The sequence below is a fragment of the Arachis hypogaea genome, chromosome 3, assembly GCF_003086295.3.
Source record: "Arachis hypogaea cultivar Tifrunner chromosome 3, arahy.Tifrunner.gnm2.J5K5, whole genome shotgun sequence".
NCBI classification, from domain to species: Eukaryota; Viridiplantae; Streptophyta; class Magnoliopsida; order Fabales; family Fabaceae; genus Arachis; species Arachis hypogaea.
The window spans coordinates 226,072-245,010 of NC_092038.1; the positions used below are offsets into that span (position 1 = coordinate 226,072).

Genomic DNA, 18,939 nt, shown 5'->3' on the forward strand with positions numbered 1-18,939 from the left:
CTATCGCACCGCTATAAGACCGGCTATGCTGTATGGTACGGAGTGTTGGGCGGCTAAAGGAGAGCACGAACATAAGCTGAGTGTGGCAGAGATGAAGATGTTGAGATGGATGAGTGGTCATACGCGATTGGATAAAATAAGGAATGAAGATATAAGGGAGAGAGTTGGAGTAGCACCCATTGTGGAAAAGATGGTTGAATCGCGTCTCAGGTGGTTTGGACATGTGAGAAGAAGACCGATAGAACATCCAGTCAGGAGGGTGGATGAGATAGAAGATGGACAAAGGGCGAAAGGCAGAGGAAGACCTAAGAAGACCATCCATGAGGTGGTCAAACGAGATCTACATGTAAACGGTCTCTCTGTAGACATGATACATGACAGAGCACAATGGCGTCGTTTGATTCATGTAGCCGACCCCACTTAGTGGGACAAGGCTTTGTTGTTGTTGTTGTAATTAGAATAGTAGATGTGTATGTACAATAATTAGTGTAATATTATTTAATATGTTATATATATAAATTTTGACACAATCAATAATAAGAATAACGAAAAAATTAATATAACTAGTTTAAAATATTTAAAGGATGAATTTAATTAAAAAATTTAAAAATTAATTTAAAAAATAAACAATCTTCTAGAGATAAATTCAACTATTTATTTATGTATTTCATGAATTTTTATAGGGCCATTTGATAATAATTAAAGAAGTGCACATGAAAGTTTGAGATAAAATTCAATCCTCAGAATATTTTTACTTTCTTTTTTTAATATTTAGCCATTCATCTAAAAAATCTTTTATCATAAAATCACTAAATTTAAAAGGAATAATACTACATAACCAAAAATCACAAATAAAAAAATATTTAATAATATTATTATTTATAAGAGAATGTAAATAATTTTTTATATAATTATTTTTTTTATAAATCTTCGTTTATTTAATTTTACAAAAATTAATTCAAATTTTAAAAATTTTTCATCATTATTAAATTATTATATCCATAATTATACCATCTTTATTTCAAATGAAAGTCTTAAATCTTTATATCATTAACTCTTAATTTTTTTTTAAATTAGCACAATATATTTTATAAAAAAGTTCAAAATTTCAAAATCGTCAGTCTTAATTTATTTCAGATAAAAAACATAAAAAAACCCTTGGTTTATCACCTGAAAAATAAAAAAATAAAAAATAAATAATAGCAAATCAATTTTAATTTGTAGATTTTATAAATATTATATGTTTAAAGTTATAGATATTATACATATAAAATTATGACTATTAAATTAGAGATATTTTAATAATTTTTACTATACAATTTATATTTTTTTATATAAACTATATATTATAAAATAAAAAATAAAAAAATATGAAAGAAAATTATGAAATAAATGATTAATTACTAATTGATCAAATTAAAATCAATAAATTAAATATACATGTGAATATCAACTAAAAAATGTTAAAATAATTCGAAATCATGATTTATTACGATTTATTAGCGCACATGTGAGATAATTGAAAAAAATATATATCTTGAAATTAGATAATATTAATTGTAAGAATCTGTTAATTATGGATATTATTATGAATATTTTTTTGGTGACTATGGATATTATGAATATGAAATTATGGATGCCATTTGTGTAAAATTATAAATGTTAAATTAAATATATTTTAACTACGTTTACTACACGAAACAAGAAAAAAAAAAAAAAGAAAATGGATTAAAAAATTTATGTGCATAATAGGCTGAAAATTGACACATGATAATAGAAAAAACTCACCAGATTTAGCAGAATTAGTTATAGTAAATAATACTTTTGCTGTAATATTTGGTAAAGTATTTTGAATATTGTTAATATATATTTTATTTAATATATATTTATTTTGTTAAATTCACTCATCCATATATATATAATTTTACTAATACAAAATTTTAAATTTTTGACTTCAATAAATAAATAATAAATACATTTAAAAAAATTAAATTTTATATTTAGATTTGTGAAATTTGTCTTAATTAATATCTAAAACATATGTATATAGATAGATCATAGATGTTATAGATGGAGTGATGTGGATTTTAAGCTAGAAGGATACCTTTGCCGGAAAATCTGCATAGCTTAAATCCAAATATATGTGTGCGGCACAGTCTTCAAAATGAGAATTGCTAAAAAAGAATCAATTAGATGTGGTGTCTTTTAAGTTTTAAGATGATAAATTTTAGATACTTTTTACCGCAGTAAAAATGAGTTGAGAGTTGAGTGAATCACAAAGTCAAAAACACACAAGAAAGAATCCCCTCCAGTCTCCATCTCCACTCTGTTTGTTCTTTTGGGCAGTCAAATGCATCATCGACCACTTTGATGCATGAGACTCAAATCCTATATGCCTAATAAGATCTACACAAACACAAGTCAAACATTAAAAGCACAACCACCGCCACCTTTTCCACATTAATCCTTCATCCCTCTGACAAAGAAAACAAGGCAAATACCATTATACCGTGGATTCGATCAGTTTTTGTGACAGGTTTAGCCATCTTCTCTTGCCCTATATATCTATGAATATGATGATGATTATACTGAAAATAAATTATGTGTTCCTTCAGGTATGGTTTCAAGGGCCGCAATACTTTTACTGATGGGACTTCTGGGAATGGTTTATCAGGCCACACAGCTTCCGCCGCCAAACCGCAACAGCAACGATTCAAACTCGATTACAGAAAACGAGGCTTCACCAACACCAAGGATCAGGCTCAGTGATGGAAGGTACTTGGCCTACAGAGAAAAGGGTGTCCCCAGGGACAAAGCACAACATAAGATTATCATTGTTCACGGCTTTGGAAGCTCCAAAGAGATGAACTTTCTCGCACCCCAGGTACAAAAGATCAATCTTTTATTGACTCTGTTACTGTGATTTGAAAATTGTTGGTTGGATTTAGATCTAACTGATTATTGAATAGATTCAAAATGTATGTTGATGATTGATGTGACACTGAATGTGCAGGAACTAATAGATGAATTGGGTATATATTTTGTGCAATATGATAGAGCTGGATATGGAGAAAGTGATCCGAACCCCAAACGCTCATTGAAAAGTGAAACACTTGACATTGAAGAACTTGCCGATCAGTTAGAGATAGGACACAAATTTTATGTCATTGGAGTCTCAATGGGATCACATGCTACCTGGAGTTGTCTCTACTACATCCCCCACAGGCAAATAAAAATATGTATTTTTGAATCATTGTGAAATACTTCACTAGGTGGTGGATGTATCACCATTTTGTTTGTGCAGGTTAGCAGGTGTGGCTATGATAGCACCAGTGATCAATTACAATTGGGCTTCACTGCCTGAGAGTGTGGTGAGACAGGACTACAGGAAGAGACTGATCCAATGGGCACTTTGGCTTGCAAAATATTCTCCAAGACTATTGCACTGGTTGGTCACTCAAAAGTGGCTCCCTTCAAATTCTGTCATTGAGAAAAATCCGGCTTTCTTCAACACTAGAGACATTGACATCTTGAAGATTATTCCCGGTTTCCCTATGCTTACCAAGGTGAATTACATGCTTTCTTTCACTTACTTTTAGCTGAATACAAATGGTTAATCAGGGAGGAATAACTCCTCATTGATCTGTGTGTATAGGAAAAGTTAAGGGAACAGGTTGTTTTTGACACACTCCGGGGTGATTGGATGGTGGCATTTGGCAACTGGGAGTTTGATCCATTGAAGCTGAGCAATCCATTCTCTCACAACACAAGTAAAGTTCATATTTGGCAAGGATATGAAGACAAGGTTGTGCCCTCTCAAATCCAGAGATTTGTTTCAGGGAATATGCCATGGATAAATTACCATGAAGTTTCAGATGGTGGACATTTGATTATCCATTATAGTGGTTTGTGTGAGGCTGTTTTGAGGGCACTTTTACTTGGTGAAGAAAATGTTTCATATAGACCTAGACCAAATAGAGACATACTTGTATCTTAATTTATTCTCGTGTGTTTTTTTCTGTTTTACATTCTGAGAGAATGTCATAGATCATATGTAAATTACATTATTTTTCAGTTTGCTGAAAGCTTGAATGAATCACATTCATAAGTTCAAGGCATCATACATCACATTTTTCAGTTGTACCATTGATCCCAACATATATGTCTAATATCTCAGGCATTCTGGAGACTGAAACAGAAGCTCGGAAAAAAATGAACATGTCAATATTAATGTGATTAAGTGTGGTTCTCATTCTATTAACAAATGGTGAAGAAAATTAATAAAATTTGAACTTTGTTGAAGTTTTAATGCATTTGAGAATTTGCCTTGATCAGTTAAAAAAAGCAGAATGAATGATCAAGAAAGAGGACAAAATTTGCATATTAATGATTATGCAGTAAGGATGTTTTAACTTCTTATTACAAGTATTGAGATCATTTAATTAAAACACATAATATAAAGTCAAAATCAAATCCAACATTACAGATAAGAGATTATTAAAGCGCATGATGATACGAGTGTGTAAAAATAAAAGCTCATATCAAGTTATTGTATGACTTGAGGTATTGCCCTTGGAGAATGACCCTATTTGTTTACAAATATATCTTTAGTGGATGTAAAAAGAAAAATTGACATTTATACTTTTTAATCTGTTTATCTACCCAAAAGAAAAAAAAAGTTTTAAATATGTTGAGATAAAATAAATATTTATGTGAATCTGCGATGCTCCAATTAATATTCATATTCATAAAGTAAAAAAAAAATTAATTAACATGTGTTCTAAACAAGTTTTTATAGAAAAAATATGAAAATTTTAAATTTTTACTAACAAATCTTCATAGCCCTACATGTTATTATGTGTATACGATAATAAAAATGTTATTCGTACACTAAAATCAACCAATAAAACCAGTTACCAATGTATTTGTGTATAAATATATGTGTAGTTTAATTTATTTTAAATGTATATTTGTATTTCAACATATATTTTATACGGGTAACAAACTTTAGTGGCTGATTTTAGTATACAAGTAGCATAATAAATATGATGACATATACTAATAAGTTATTGTGTTTACGTGTCATATATACATATTCGGATAAGATATTTATTTAACATTCGTTCGACACATGTGTTTTTTCCGTCGAATTGCATCTTAATAAAAATAATTGAATCCGTTTAAATACATCTAAATATCATTATATTCGTAAAATGAATTTAGAAATAATATATATTATTTATTAAAATAAAAAATTATTTTAAATATGTTATATAATTAAAAACATAAAAAATAATTAAAATATTATTATAATTTATAAAAATTACTTTATATTGTGTTTTCATATCTTACAAAAAATTAAAATTTGTATGTTTACATGTTGGTATTGTGTTGTGTCCTTGCTCTTGTATTAGTACTTGACAATTACTAACAATAGCAACACACGTAGAGGAGGCGTAGAATAGAATGGTAAGTATAAATATATACGTATGAAGACGACAACCCAAAGTCGTAGTGATATTCCTCCCGCGTTATTATTCATCGTGCCTCAATCTCTCTCTCTATTTTCTGTATCCCTCAAAGTTTGGGACTTTGATCTGCCATTGACCCTCTTCAATTCGCGGTACCCATCTTTTCTTTAATCTTCACTCTCTTCCAATCATCGTTCATTCCTCTCAATTTAATCGCAATTAACCTCAATCCCAATTCCCCCAACTAGGGTTTTTCTCCGCATGATTTCTTCTTCGATTACCTCGAATCGCCCCAGCAATCTTGAATTCCAGTTTTTGAGAAACTGTTCCTGTATGGTTCCCTTCATTTACCGACTTTGATTTTGTCTTTTCTTGGTTTTGGGTATTTAGTGGAAAATTTCAGCTCAATTTCGTTTTTTTGCTTTCCCACCATATTTTCTCTTCTGGGTTCTGCCTGTGTTATTTTACTTAGCAATATGGTGATCTGCATTTGGTTTTACACGTTTTCGTGGAATTGGGCATTTGAAATTAGCGGAATTAGTAATGTGCGGCAGTGTCATCCTTGGTAGGGGAAAAAAGCGGAGAAGATTAGATTCTACAATTAATCTTATGTTAAGCAGATTATAGAAGATTGAGAAACTGAGAAGCATGGCTTTTGTTACATAACTGAAACTACTGCATTTCTCTCGTCATGCTTCAATTAGTAGCTTTCTTAAGTAATTTGTATGATGATCTTCTTTATACAATATTATCATATGATCCGGTAAGCTTTCTATGTGCAAGACATAAATTTCTTTATAGGTGCTAGCATTTGTTACTTTATATGATGTTGCCTTTATTATGTTCGTTAAAGTGTCTTACTGCTGTTCTGGTTTATTGAATTGTGGACAGGAATTTGTAAACTCAATTTGATATTGGGACAAAATAAACAGATACTTGTGTTCTAAGCTTTATTAAGGTTACAGCTTAATGTTGGGTTCTGGGAGTAACTTGAACGGCAGCACCAGCAGTGGGATTACCTCATCAGATATGCCACCTTTGCCACAGTATTTGCCACTGGATCCAATTACGTTAGGTAGTAAAAAATATACTCGTTCAGGAGAGCTGAGGAGGGTTCTAGGTGTTTCTGTGGGGAACACATCAGAAGACCATTCTTTTGGAACTCTACATCACAAGCCTATGGCTCCAGTAGCCCCAGGGGAGCTTAAGAATTTCAAAGAAAGTGTACAAGATGCCTCCAGAAAGGCAAGGTATATAATTGTCACTCTATATTGGATTAATCTACTGTATAATTAAATCTGGAAATTTCTGTTTGTAAAGTTGAATTACTACACAATTAAGGATGGCTAGATCAATAATGAAATAAATGGTCTCTTACCGTTGCTGTGATATTTTACGCCACATCCCCGATGACAATATCAATCATGATCTCTTTCTACACTCTCATCTACTTCTTTTTGAATTGAGGGTCATTTGTATTTAGGGACCGATTTTCATGGTTTTAAATAAAGGGTTCATTTGCACATTTTTAGAAAATATGGTTAAGGTATCCATGACCTTATCGTTTAAGGGAGTAAATTGCAATTTTCCCTTTTGGTGAGAAGTTCTGGTGAAATGATCTTTTATTTATTTTTTTCTTTTCACCATTGCCCCATTTTTTGGGGACCTGTCTAGTGCAAACCTTATTATCTGTGATGCTTGGTCATTGTTTTAAGTTTGTAAACCATTGAAGTCATAGGATACTTGTGATTTGTTTCTGGCTACTGTAGAAGTTTTAGTTTCTAATGTACATTGTTTAGTTATTATTTCATGACACACCAATCATTTTGTCCTGATTGAACTGAAATATGTCAATCAGGGATCGATCAAAAATGTTAGGGGAATCTTTATCCAAATTGGACAGGTATAGAGAGGCAATAGCATTAAATACAAAGAAGCGACAGAGGACAGATTTATCAAGTGAAAGGGGAAGTGGAGTAAACCTAACAAAGATGGGTAGCCAGACTCACAAAACCCCTAATGATAATCTAACTCCGAGATCAGAAGTCAAGACCTCAAATTCAATGCTGAACAAGCGACTCCGTACAGCAGTGGCAGATGTGCGGGTGCGTATGTTTTAATGCTATTATTACTTCTTTGGTTTATTTTTTATTTGTATACTGAAAGGAGCTAACTATGAGAGATATTGCATAGTTTTTTCTTTTACACTGTTAAAAACCTTTAATTCTTTCTTGGCTATGAATTGAGTATTTTGAGTTTCATTTTTGTTAAATGGCATAGCATGAGTGCTTATGGATGAGAGAGTAGAAGGAGATCATGATATACATTGCTGGAAAATAAAATGTTTGTACATGATGATCCTCAATGCTTCTTACCACAGTGATTCAGGCATTTAAGTTTTTATGTTCAGTTGAAATATTTTAGGATGAAATGTTTCAAGTGATTTACATTCCAATTTCCAAGTTAAGGATTATTAATGATGTCTTCCTCTCCAAACAAAGTTTTAAACTTATTAATCTCTGGTAATAATTTGTACTATGTTTACTTGTCCACTTGCATTCTTCATGAGTTTGTTCACTATGATGCTTTCAGGAGGAAAGCAGATCTGCTGCCATTGGAAGGCAGCAGATGGTCACAGAGAAGGATGGAAATTCGATTCAGACACTTGGCGGGGGTTCTGTTCGAAATGAAGAGAAAACTCGCAGATTACTTGCTGGAGGTGAAGGGTTGGATCAAAAAATTAAGAAGAAGAGATCTGTTGGAGCTGTAGGAAACAGAGTCATGACTGGTGAAAGAGATGTGAAACGATCTGCTCTTCCAAAGGCAAATGCCGATTCGAAGATGCGTTTTTATGATACACAGGGTTTCAGGTAGTTTGTCTTGTTATAGATTTCAGGACTTAGGTTTCAGTTGTCATGCTAATACTGACCAAATAGTTTTTGGGAGGATTTATTAGATTTTCCATCCATGATGATATATATGGAGTAATTTCACACACTGGATTTCATCCAACAGAATTTGTTAATGGTAGAAAATATCATATGAATGATTCTATGCTTTTTTGTGTATGTTAAAACTGAATGGATCATGGTCATGGTATTGAATCAACATCACTGTTATAGGGTTGAGTTTGCTTGTGAATTCCATTGTTTCTTTGTTTGAATTATATCTTTAGGGTTATTGTGTATGACATAACTTCTTGTCCTCCCTGCTGGTTGTCTTTTTCCATCAATATTTTATTGTTCTCTTTGGATGTTTTGTTGTTTCTCAACTAGAGTAACTCTTCAAATCTTTGGTATTCAACATCGTTGTCAAAATGGTTGTACATGATATACATTGCTGGAAAATAACATACAAATTGCAAAATTAATCTCTCATATCAATAAGCATTTTGTGGTACAGATTGAAGCCACTTCCTGGATCTAGTGGAATCAACAAGTCTGGAGGCTCTTCTGAGCCTTCTACTATTGGGGTGCGTAATATGCTTGCAAGTGAGCCAGAAGGTGGATCTCTTCACAGGGACCATATAGCCGAGCAGAAAGTAGTGGCAAAGGGAAGCAACAGGTTTTTTGCTCATCTTGACATTGCCATGTTTTAATATATGACTACAACCTAGTTGCTGAAGAATTCAATTAATATCTGCATAATGGCCCTTGTTGACATTTATATCCTTTTAGAATTGATATTTATTGGCAAATTGATTAATCATTGATGTTGATTGCTCTTGTAATTAGATCCAACAATCAGGAGGATTTCCCAGCAAGCATCTCTAACACACTAATTAAAAATAAGGTTTCCCGGGCACCACGAACAGGTTCAGTTAGTGCGCTAGATTTGTCTAATGTTCAATCTTCGTCTGAAAACTTTCCAGGTTAGGGATAGCCTTTAGATGATAATATAAAGGCTCAGTGGTTGCACAAATAATTAACTGTTTTCTACATCTGTAGGCTCTTCTATACATCCAATGACCCAGTGGGTTGGTCAGAGGCCACCCAAAAATTCACGCTCAAGAAGAGTAAAAGTAGTTTCTCCTGCCTCACGCAGTCTTGAAGTCCAGGTCTCATCTGAAGGCTGTCAAACTTCTGATTTGAAAGGTTCTTCAGTCGTAAACAATGGACTCCAACTGGCAAGCAGTGTAGAAACTAGTACCCCAAAATATAAAAGGCCACCTGATGATATTTCATCTCCATTTGGCTTTTCTGAAAGTGAAGAATCTGGAGCTGGTGAACACAAAATAAAAGAGAAAGGAATGAATGGCAATGACTTTGATGTGGCAGCTGAAAAGGGTATGATGTCTATGGCACAAATGAAGAAGAACAAAATACCAACTGATGATTCGGGAGATTGTGTGCAGAGACAAGGAAGAACTGGAAGGAATTTATCATTAATTAGGTCTGGTGTTCCCTCAGGGAGGGAGAAGTCAGAGAATCCCCCAACGAAGCCAGTACAGGAGATGAGGTCAAATGATAAGAGTAAAACGTAAGTTGATGTCTTTTTTGATCTTGTTATTCTTGTTATTTCAATTTGTTAACACCATCGTCGTCTTCCTTTGTTGATAATGCAGCAAATATGGACGTCCTCCTTCAAAAAAGCAGAAAGATCGCAAGGTTTTGACTCGTGTAGGGAAGCAACTGAATATTGGATCTTCTGATTTTGGAGGTAGTGCTGATTGTTCATAATGAAGCTTGATTTGTTTGGGAATATAGTTTTTTACCATGGCAGAGACAACCAAATTCCTTTCACATTTCTGATATATGGTAGTGGTATTAGTTTGTTAGGTTCCCTCCATATGGCATATTTCCATAAGTTATGTGTATTATATTTCCAATTAAGGTTTCAACAACTATTCTATAGATAATTGATTCCCTATTCTCTGACTGCTTGTGAATGTGTACTCATGCACTACATATTTAAATGACTATACAGGTGAATCTGATGATGATCATGAAGAATTATATAAAGCTGCAAATGCTGCTCGTAATGCTAGCAGTATGCATCTTCAGCCATTTTAGCTTGTTACCAAATTTCTGTTTATCTCCAACTTGTTCTGCTGTTTCTTATTTTGGCCTGCATCTCATCATTTGCTGGCATATTTTATGTAGATATTGTGTGTTCGGGCTCATTCTGGAATAAAATGGAGCCTATTTTTGCTTCAATCAGCTTGGACGATGCGTCATACTTGAAGCAACAGGTAGCAACTTCATGTTGATCATAGCATGCTTTTTCTGGAAATTTGTGTGTACAATCTAATTCTGAGTATATTGAATAGTAGATTCTAACTTACTACGTTTTGTGCGCGTGTGTTTTGATTGTTGAATCAGCTCAACATTGCTGAAGAAGTTGGTAAAAGTTTATCTCACTTATTTGGCATTGACAATGATTTGGTAAGTGAATGAGTTCCCTACAGATCTCCCTCTGTTCATTTTTGGATCTTCACAACTGCAACCAAATTACTTATCCGGGAAAAAAAGTAAACAAATTCTAGTTGTGAAATGGACAAATTTGTACAAGAGCTAAACCTTTTGAGGAATTTATTGACTAATTTACTTTTTTTATATTGGCCCAGAGTGGTGTTGTAAATAACAAAACTACTCAAGGTTCGGAGGGAGGGAAGAGAAGCCGTTATGAAGATGATTCATCTAAGTTAGATGCTTTAGGCGAAAAGAACGACTCCGAAAGACTTGACAAGGTTGCTCCGTTATTCCAAAGACTTCTTTGTGCTCTAATTGAAGAAGATGATAATGAAGAATCATATCACCTAAGTGACGCAAAGAATATATCTCGACAATGTGCTAGTGATGATTCTCATTGTGATTCTTGTAATCAAATTGATTTTGAACCCAAAGATCGGGATAGAATGGACTCAGAAGTTGAATCAAAGGTGGATCTTCATATTCAAAAGAGTTGTATGTTGGATAGACTATCTTGTGATAAAAGTACTGCATCCAACACCTTTAGGTATCCAAACACATCCAGTTCATTACAAAGCACTGGAGTTTGGCAGGGAGACGAAGAATTTTCTGTTTCTGATATCACACACACCAGCGAAATATGTTCAAATGATCTTGATCAACTGCATCCTGGTGAATTAAGTATTCCTGGTTTTCCATCTCCGGATGACCCATATCAGTTGATGTCTTTGGATGACAGGTTGCTGCTTGAGTTGCAGAGCATTGGCTTATATCCAGAAATATTGGTAAGCTTTTATTGCTATATGGAATTATAATGCCATAGTTATTTGATGTTTACGAGATTCATGATCTTGCTCCTTAATCTTCCTTTGCAAGGTGCAGCCTGATTTAGCTGAGGAAGATGAAGCTATAAATCAAGATATTGAGAAACTTGAGAAAGCATTATATGAACAGGTTTGAACTTAAAAAGAATTTCCTTGATAGAATTATTTAAAGCTAGTTTTAGAGCTTTATTTGTGGTGAATTTCGTAAGTTTATCATGCTGTCCTTAAATGCTCATGATTCTTATGTTGTTGTCCCGATTGACTGACTAATAGAATGGTAGCAAGAAGAAAAACTTGGACAGAATTGATAGAGCTATTCAAAAAGGGAGGGACATGGAAAAGCGGTATGTTTCAATGATGTTTTATGTGTTTTGTTTCTGATCCTTCTTTCTATCCTTAAATTTTATTTTGCAGATCTTTTTGCAATTTCCTTGTTTTCTTGCCAGGATTGCATGTTTTGTCATGACTCATGGCTCTCATTTTTTATATTTGTCCTTCAGATATTATTGATTCTTATCAAAATTACTGTTCTTACCATGCAGGAAGGTTGAACAAGTTGCATTTGACCAACTTATTGAAATTGCTTACAGAAGGAGATTGGTAATAAACTGACGCCTTTTCCAACCTTTTATTTTCTTTCATTGAGGCACTCTTCCTATTTTTCCAGTTGAAAAATATTATGTTCCTAATGGTTGACTGCATATGTTTGGACGGACTCCTGGTCATTGGATTGTGTTTAAGTGCATGTTACTGAATCATCTGATTTTCTTTGCTTTTATGTTGGGAGTTGGGACCATGGGTTTCTGCCGATTCATTTTTGGGTAGTAGCTTTCTTTTCTTTCTGTTTATGTCCTTTTTTCTTTTATTTGGTATGTATGAGTGATGCACGTGATTTGTCCCCAGTAAGAAAACAATTTCGATAGTGGTTTAACCCCGCATTTTCAAGGTAAATCTGTAGATACTTGTCAATTCCACCCCTCCTCCTGTCTCGCGGTTGCCTTGTTTATCAATAATTGATTAATATGCTATGATATTGGAGATTTTGTGTGAGAAATGCTCACAACAAAACTACTATAAAATTCATTGTACTACTGCTGTTGTATTTTGTTTTTCTTTTTGTCTTTTGTTCTTCGTTTTTTCCCCCTGGAAATCAATTTAGTTGAAATGTTGATAGTTGTGCTTACAGTTCTAAGGTCTCATTTAACTAGCATCTTTGCCCGCACGGCGAAAAAGATTTAATCAATATATAAATGCAATTGTGAATAATATACTTACGGATTATTTGTCCTAGTTTTTATATCGATGGATTATTTGTCCTTACCGTCAGTGTTATATCAATTTAAATGTTGGCAGGCCTGCCGTGGAAGCAAAAATTCAAAAGGTGCAGTTCACAAGGTGTCGAAACAAGTTGCGTTGGCTTTTCTGAAGCGTACTCTTGGAAGATGTAAAAGATACGAAGAAGCTGGCATTAGCTGCTTTAGTGAACCTGCACTGCAAAATATCATGTTTTCTCCCCCTTCACGTGAGAAGAATGATGGAAAACCTTTGGATTGCATTGTCTCTGGGACAGCCAGTAATACATGTAACAAAGCTTTGAATCAAGGGGAAGCTAGAAAATCAGGTATTTGAAAATTTACCTTTTGCATTATTTTTGTTGTTTCTTCATAGTTTGTTTGTTTCTCTCCCTCGCCTCCCCCCCCCCCTCCTCCTCCTCCTCTTTTCCCTCCCTCCCTCCCTCTCCTGATGTCAGTGTTTGTCTTAATCTTATAACTTATTAGGTCTTGGAAATCCTTAGCAATTATCATGTCTTCCTTACTTGTTCAAGTGTTATATCATTGACTATATCTTTTCCTTCTCTTTTTTTTATGGTCTTGTCATTGACTTTATCTTCGCTAATATATGAGAGATTTGTCAGTGTGTGTTGGTTTTCTCGAGATATTTATGTATTAACACACTTACAATTTTTGTTCTGCATCCACTGATACAGGTGCAGTTTCTATTGCTTCTGAGAAATACGATTTCCAAAGAGATTATGCTGATAGAGGACTTCCTGATTCTTTTCAAGGTTCTATTCACTCATCAGAACAAGCATCATCCAAAAATGGTTCTGTGTTCATAAAGGAGAAAAAGAGGGAAATGTTGGTCAATGGGGGTGTCAGTGGTGGAGTAAAGGGAAAGAGAAGTGAGAGAGATAGGAATCAGAGCAAGGATCAAGCCAAACAAAATTCGGCTTCCAGATCTGGACGCCTGTCACTGGACAGCTGCCAAAATGAGAACAAAACAAAGGCTAAGCCGAAGCAAAAGATTACTGCTGGTGAGCAAAACAAAGATGGACCACCATTATCTGGTAACCAGGAAACAAATAAAGTAAATCAACCTAGCGAATTTGAGAATTTTCCTCTGCCTGATTTAAGTACAATAGAAGAATTTGGTGCATCTGTTGAACTTGGCGGTCCTCAAGATCTTAGTTCCTGGTTGAATTTTGATGAGGATGGTTTGCAAGACCACGATTGCATGGGACTTGACATACCAATGGATGACCTAACGGATTTAAATATGCTCATGTGATGTGATGATTTGTGAAGAAATTTTTATGTATGTATTCGGTGATCCTTCAAGATTTTGATTATAATTGGGTTGCATGGGAGGTAGAAATTTTTGGCTGCGGGACAACAATTTTGAACCAACTACTTAGGATAAGACATGAGGAGGTGAAAATAGGAAAGCCTGATCTTTTGCCGAGGATTGTATAAAAAGTACTTTAGAGAATATCTGCTGCTGCAAGATCTCTTTCTTCCTTCTCCCCGTTATACAAGATGCGTTTGTTTCTTATAACATGATGTTCATTATCCAAAGAAAGTTTAGGTGTGCTGACTACAGTTCCAGAATCAAGATAACCTCTCACAGATTATTCGGTTGAGGAATCTTGGAGGTGACTGATTGTGCTTAGCAATAGATCATGTATAGTTTAGTATAGTGTAGTATAGTATAGAGCAGATGTTGAGTTTCTGTAAATCTATTTGGTTCTTGATGACTTGAAAATGCTCTGAATTCTGATGATGAGGGATGAGATCGAAGCCCTCTTATTCATTTAAACAAGGGAGCCGAAGGATGGTTTTCTTTGCTAATATTGTTGTGTCTTTATGTACTACTACTACTACTCCCATTCCCATGTAAAATATAATGCTTGTTTTTTAGGGGGCTATTAACCTGATATTGTCAATTCTTTTCTCCTGAATTATTGGAGAATGATATTTTGAATTTTTGATTAAGCTCTCTAGCTTTCAACTTCCAGTCCCATCTAGCCTTGATGATGAATAAAACTATTTTGTGGTTATCAGTAACATAACGATGATGATAAATGAGAAGCATGGTGCATGACAGTATTTGTTCTCATGTGGCAGTAGGAGTAGGAGTAGGTAGGGCGCTCTCTTTTTGTGTGTTTCAGTCACAGACATAATACAAATAAAGTATGAACAGAATACAAGTAAGGTAACCACATTCCACAGATAAAGACTGTTGCATGCCATGTCTCCACTTTTTGGGTTTCCCCCATCTGTTCCTTTTCTTTCCATTTGCAGGATGCATTTAATCACTCTCATGTAATCAATCAATGCATTCACTTCAATTATTCATTTTGGGAATTCCAACGCTGCTATCCTTTACTTTACTCAATTAGGGACAACTACTATGATATATGATGACATCAGTTACCACAATGCTAAACAAATAATAAATACATTCAATATTTAATTTTTTAAATTATTTTAAATTTTAAATTATAAAGCTTTAGTTTTTATTTTTAAATCTTAAATTCTCAAAAAATAAAAATAAAAAATAAAAAATAACTAATATTAATTAATTAAATATTAATTTCTTATATTACTAACTATTATTATTATTATTATTTAAATCAACCCAAAAATGTTGGCAGTTGATTGCCTTAACCGATTACCTACTCAATATTTTGTTAGCATTTATATACCTCTTAAGGTCAAACAAATTGATCCCCTGGATGGCTAAATATATATACCTATGCCAGAAGCTTCATTTTAATTATTTGTGGATATAAAGTCGCCAAAGAAAAAAAAAGGATTTTTTTTTGTTTGTTTTCTTTCTAGCTCTCATAGTCATAGTAGCTAGCAACAAGTCAGAAAGTAGAGCTATTTTAGGAATTGAAACTAATCTTTCATTTTTAAAGATAAAAACATATGGCCATTTTTGAATAACTATAAATGACAAATAATGTGCCCAATACCAGCTGACTAATGTAAAATTGTAAATGGAAAAACAAAAAGATTAATGCCTACCTAAATTTACTGTTTTACTCTTTTATTGTGAAGGTATTTACAAGTCATATAAACTATGCTTTCGGACCCTTAATACAGTTCCCTTGCTCAAATCTAATGCACTAGAAGTAAAGACAAAAGAACCATCGTCCGACATAAATTAGTACCTAATCTAAAAGAGACGTATACACTAAACTAAGTAGAAGAAAAAAGTTGTACCCTACAATTTGGAGAGTTAATATATGAAATAGCACGCCGATAATGACCCACGTTACTATCCCTTCTTGATAATTTAATTTTTATTGCTCATACTTGGTTGAACAGTTGCAGACAAATTAATCATAAGGGTCCAATAATTAATTAATTAGTTAATTAAATCATGATGGGTCATCCGGCATTCCAAATTAAAATATAATTAAACCAACCAATACATTCTAGAGCATGCCAACCTAATTTATCTCCTACATTATGTAATTGGAGCTTTTATGAAAATTCTTAATGATCGAATATATCAGCTCTATCTGCTAAATGCTAATGTAGGACATATAGCTTATAATGGATACATAATTCTAGCCAAAATTATATTACTACATTCAAAGGGCTATATATATGAGTTAAATTAAAGATCGAATGACAAGTGTAAGTTATGGACACGCGGTCGTTAGACGAATTTTAAATTTTTATAAAATATGAAAACATGATATATATATATATATATATATATATATATATATATATATATATATATATATATAGATAATTTATAATGAAAATATTAAAATATAAATTAATTTTTTAAAATTATATAAAATATTTAAAATATAAATGATTTTATTTTACTTTTTATTAAGATACAGTTGGACATAGAAAATACGCTTGTCGAACGAATGTCGTATTTAAAATGTATTCGATGCGCGAACACAACAATTCAACAAAATATCTGTGTTTTATAGATGTTACACAATTAAATAATTTTTTATTTTATAAAATTTACTATTGAATTAAAAACTATTATCTTGATAAAATTTTATGTCTCTAAAATTGTTTCGTAAAATTTTTTTAGATAACATAACTCTTTTTGAGTGTTTTTATAATACTTCTCCAACTATAATTTGCTTAAAGTGTTTGAATTTAGTTCGCAACCCCATAAACATAATAAATTTGAATCTTGGACTCGTTTATGTTATTTCTTTGATTATGACATTGAATATATAAAAGTTCTTCTATCGATGATTTCTATTATGATAATAGAAATGTTATTTAAATTGTCCATAATAATACTTTTTATTGACCATATAAGCGAATTAAAGACATTGAGAATAATTGCATTTTGTTTGATAACAATTTTTTATTGGTGCTATTTGTCTAATAGTTATTAGGATTATGGATCAGACAAATAATATCTTTATCAAGGTTCATCATTCTATTCGTTTTTAAAATCTAGTATCCAAATTTAAAATGATCTTTTTATAAAGTTATGATAAAAATTAGCTCCCACTTGAATTTGAGAAATTAGGGAATCAGGTATGAGGTTAATAGATTTGTCACGAAGTTATTAGTGTTAGTGGATAATTAGTTGAGTAGATAGTAAACTTGTTAAGATTAACATTCTTGTATCAAAATGACTTATTCAACATACTGAAACACACTTTTTGATTCTTCTATTATATTTTTCTATCAAATTAAATATAAACAACATGATTTTACTTAAATTGGAATTACTATCATTTGATTTTATATAGAGTGAACTAGGATTAACTGTATGTACTTATGCATGCAGTCACTTTTCATCAACTTAGCATAAACTAAATTTAATGATACAACTTATTATAAACATACACTACTAGAGTTATTTTATCTGATCAACATCACACTCAGAATTTGATGACCTTAATATCCTAACACATGACTCTTGTAATTGGTGTCAATATTTCTACTAGTATAACATATAGTTTTGAAAATTTTGTTGAGCTTAATGCACCTAGCTGTGTATATCTATGAGTGATTTATTTATTTATTTTTAAAAATCTTAGTTGACAAGTAATAGCTGAGGTGAATAATAAGCATATACATTTTCACCTTCTCATAATAATTTGTTGCTGCATGCATGTGCTAGTACAGTAGAAAGTTGAAGAACGTAACATGCATGCAATAAATTTGTGTTGTGTATGGTCCCTTTCGGTAACACACGTACAACAATAGCCTATCTCACGAGGACCGAAAAAAGTCCAAGGGGCATGTGAAACCATGCACCAAGAATAGTGAAAGCAATAACTTCCAAGCCACTAATTTGGTTTTCTTTCAGACGCAAAGAGAAGTATTGGAGAGAGGCTATGGCCACAATGCAACATGTAGTAGTCTTAGTGTATGTAAAATAATAGATTAGATTCATCAATGCAAGAAAAGTACCCAATGTGTGCCTTATATCTATATCTGTCGGCACTAGGACAACACATTTTATGTTGCTCTCCTCAATGTCCCTCTCATTCATTCTCCTACACATTTTTTTCCTAATTAATGTCTATTGCTCTAATTGACGATGTATTAATAATTACTAAACATCCCACACCCTATTAGAGAAAATTTGACCTTCACATTTTTGTGTACTTAGCTATATGTATTAATAAAGATGCACCATGCATGATGAGTTGTGCTATATTGAAGGCATACAAATTTTTTGTCTCTAACTAATTAATAGGACTACAATTTATACCTTGTACAGTGAATATTGCATAATTTTCTGTTGCAATATGAATAATGTGCATGGTTATGGATGACTGCGATCATATACGATTGCATCTAGAGAAGTGTCTCGCTCAAAACATAGAAAAATGAAAGCTTCCACTTAACTTTTATTTGTAACCTCACTAGCTACTTAATTAAAACAAAAAAAACTATCAAGTTATAAGAGCATTCCATGTCAATGTGTGGCAATACGGCGTTA

At 32.7% G+C, this 18,939-nt stretch overlaps 2 protein-coding genes across 8 annotated transcripts; both read left to right on the plus strand.

The window, feature by feature from the left end:
- Positions 1-2,077: 2,077 nt before the first annotated feature.
- LOC112784562 (uncharacterized) lies at positions 2,078-4,121 on the plus strand. The gene is made up of 5 exons (XM_025827814.3): positions 2,078-2,536; positions 2,616-2,884; positions 3,014-3,225; positions 3,305-3,566; positions 3,656-4,121. Exons 2-5 carry the CDS (start codon positions 2,618-2,620, stop codon positions 3,995-3,997), a joined length of 1,083 nt encoding a protein of 360 aa, XP_025683599.1. The 5' UTR covers positions 2,078-2,536; positions 2,616-2,617; the 3' UTR covers positions 3,998-4,121.
- Positions 4,122-5,395: 1,274 nt separating this feature from the next.
- On the plus strand, positions 5,396-14,978 carry LOC112784503 (uncharacterized). 7 transcript variants are annotated; one of them, XM_072232158.1, is made up of 18 exons: positions 5,506-5,623; positions 5,720-6,234; positions 6,363-6,721; positions 7,330-7,576; positions 8,064-8,341; positions 8,874-9,035; positions 9,206-9,342; positions 9,419-9,950; positions 10,036-10,130; positions 10,398-10,460; positions 10,574-10,662; positions 10,793-10,855; positions 11,038-11,667; positions 11,765-11,836; positions 11,980-12,050; positions 12,249-12,306; positions 13,060-13,327; positions 13,694-14,978. In XM_072232158.1, the coding sequence occupies exons 3-18, from the start codon at positions 6,441-6,443 to the stop codon at positions 14,272-14,274; spliced, it is 3,627 nt and encodes a 1,208-aa protein (XP_072088259.1). In that variant the 5' UTR covers positions 5,506-5,623; positions 5,720-6,234; positions 6,363-6,440; the 3' UTR covers positions 14,275-14,978. The 7 variants fall into 7 exon arrangements, with proteins under 7 accessions (XP_072088257.1, XP_072088262.1, XP_025683560.1 ...); XM_072232159.1 differs by having other exon boundaries at positions 5,720-5,802; XM_072232156.1 differs by lacking the exon at positions 5,720-6,234 and having other exon boundaries at positions 5,396-5,623.
- The last annotated feature ends 3,961 nt before the right edge of the window (positions 14,979-18,939 follow it).

Bases quoted from the DNA above. Each gene is read 5' to 3' on its own strand.
- LOC112784503 (XM_072232156.1), top strand. From the start codon at position 6,441: ATGTTGGGTTCTGGGAGTAACTTGAACGGCAGCACCAGCAGTGGGATT. The intron at 9,951-10,035 runs GTAAGTTGATGT...TTGATAATGCAG, and splicing joins TCAAATGATAAGAGTAAAAC to CAAATATGGACGTCCTCCTT. The intron at 10,663-10,792 runs GTAGCAACTTCA...TTGTTGAATCAG, and splicing joins CGTCATACTTGAAGCAACAG to CTCAACATTGCTGAAGAAGT.
- LOC112784562 (XM_025827814.3), top strand. From the start codon at position 2,618: ATGGTTTCAAGGGCCGCAATACTTTTACTGATGGGACTTCTGGGAATG. The intron at 3,226-3,304 runs GCAAATAAAAAT...TTGTTTGTGCAG, and splicing joins CTCTACTACATCCCCCACAG to GTTAGCAGGTGTGGCTATGA. The intron at 3,567-3,655 runs GTGAATTACATG...CTGTGTGTATAG, and splicing joins GTTTCCCTATGCTTACCAAG to GAAAAGTTAAGGGAACAGGT.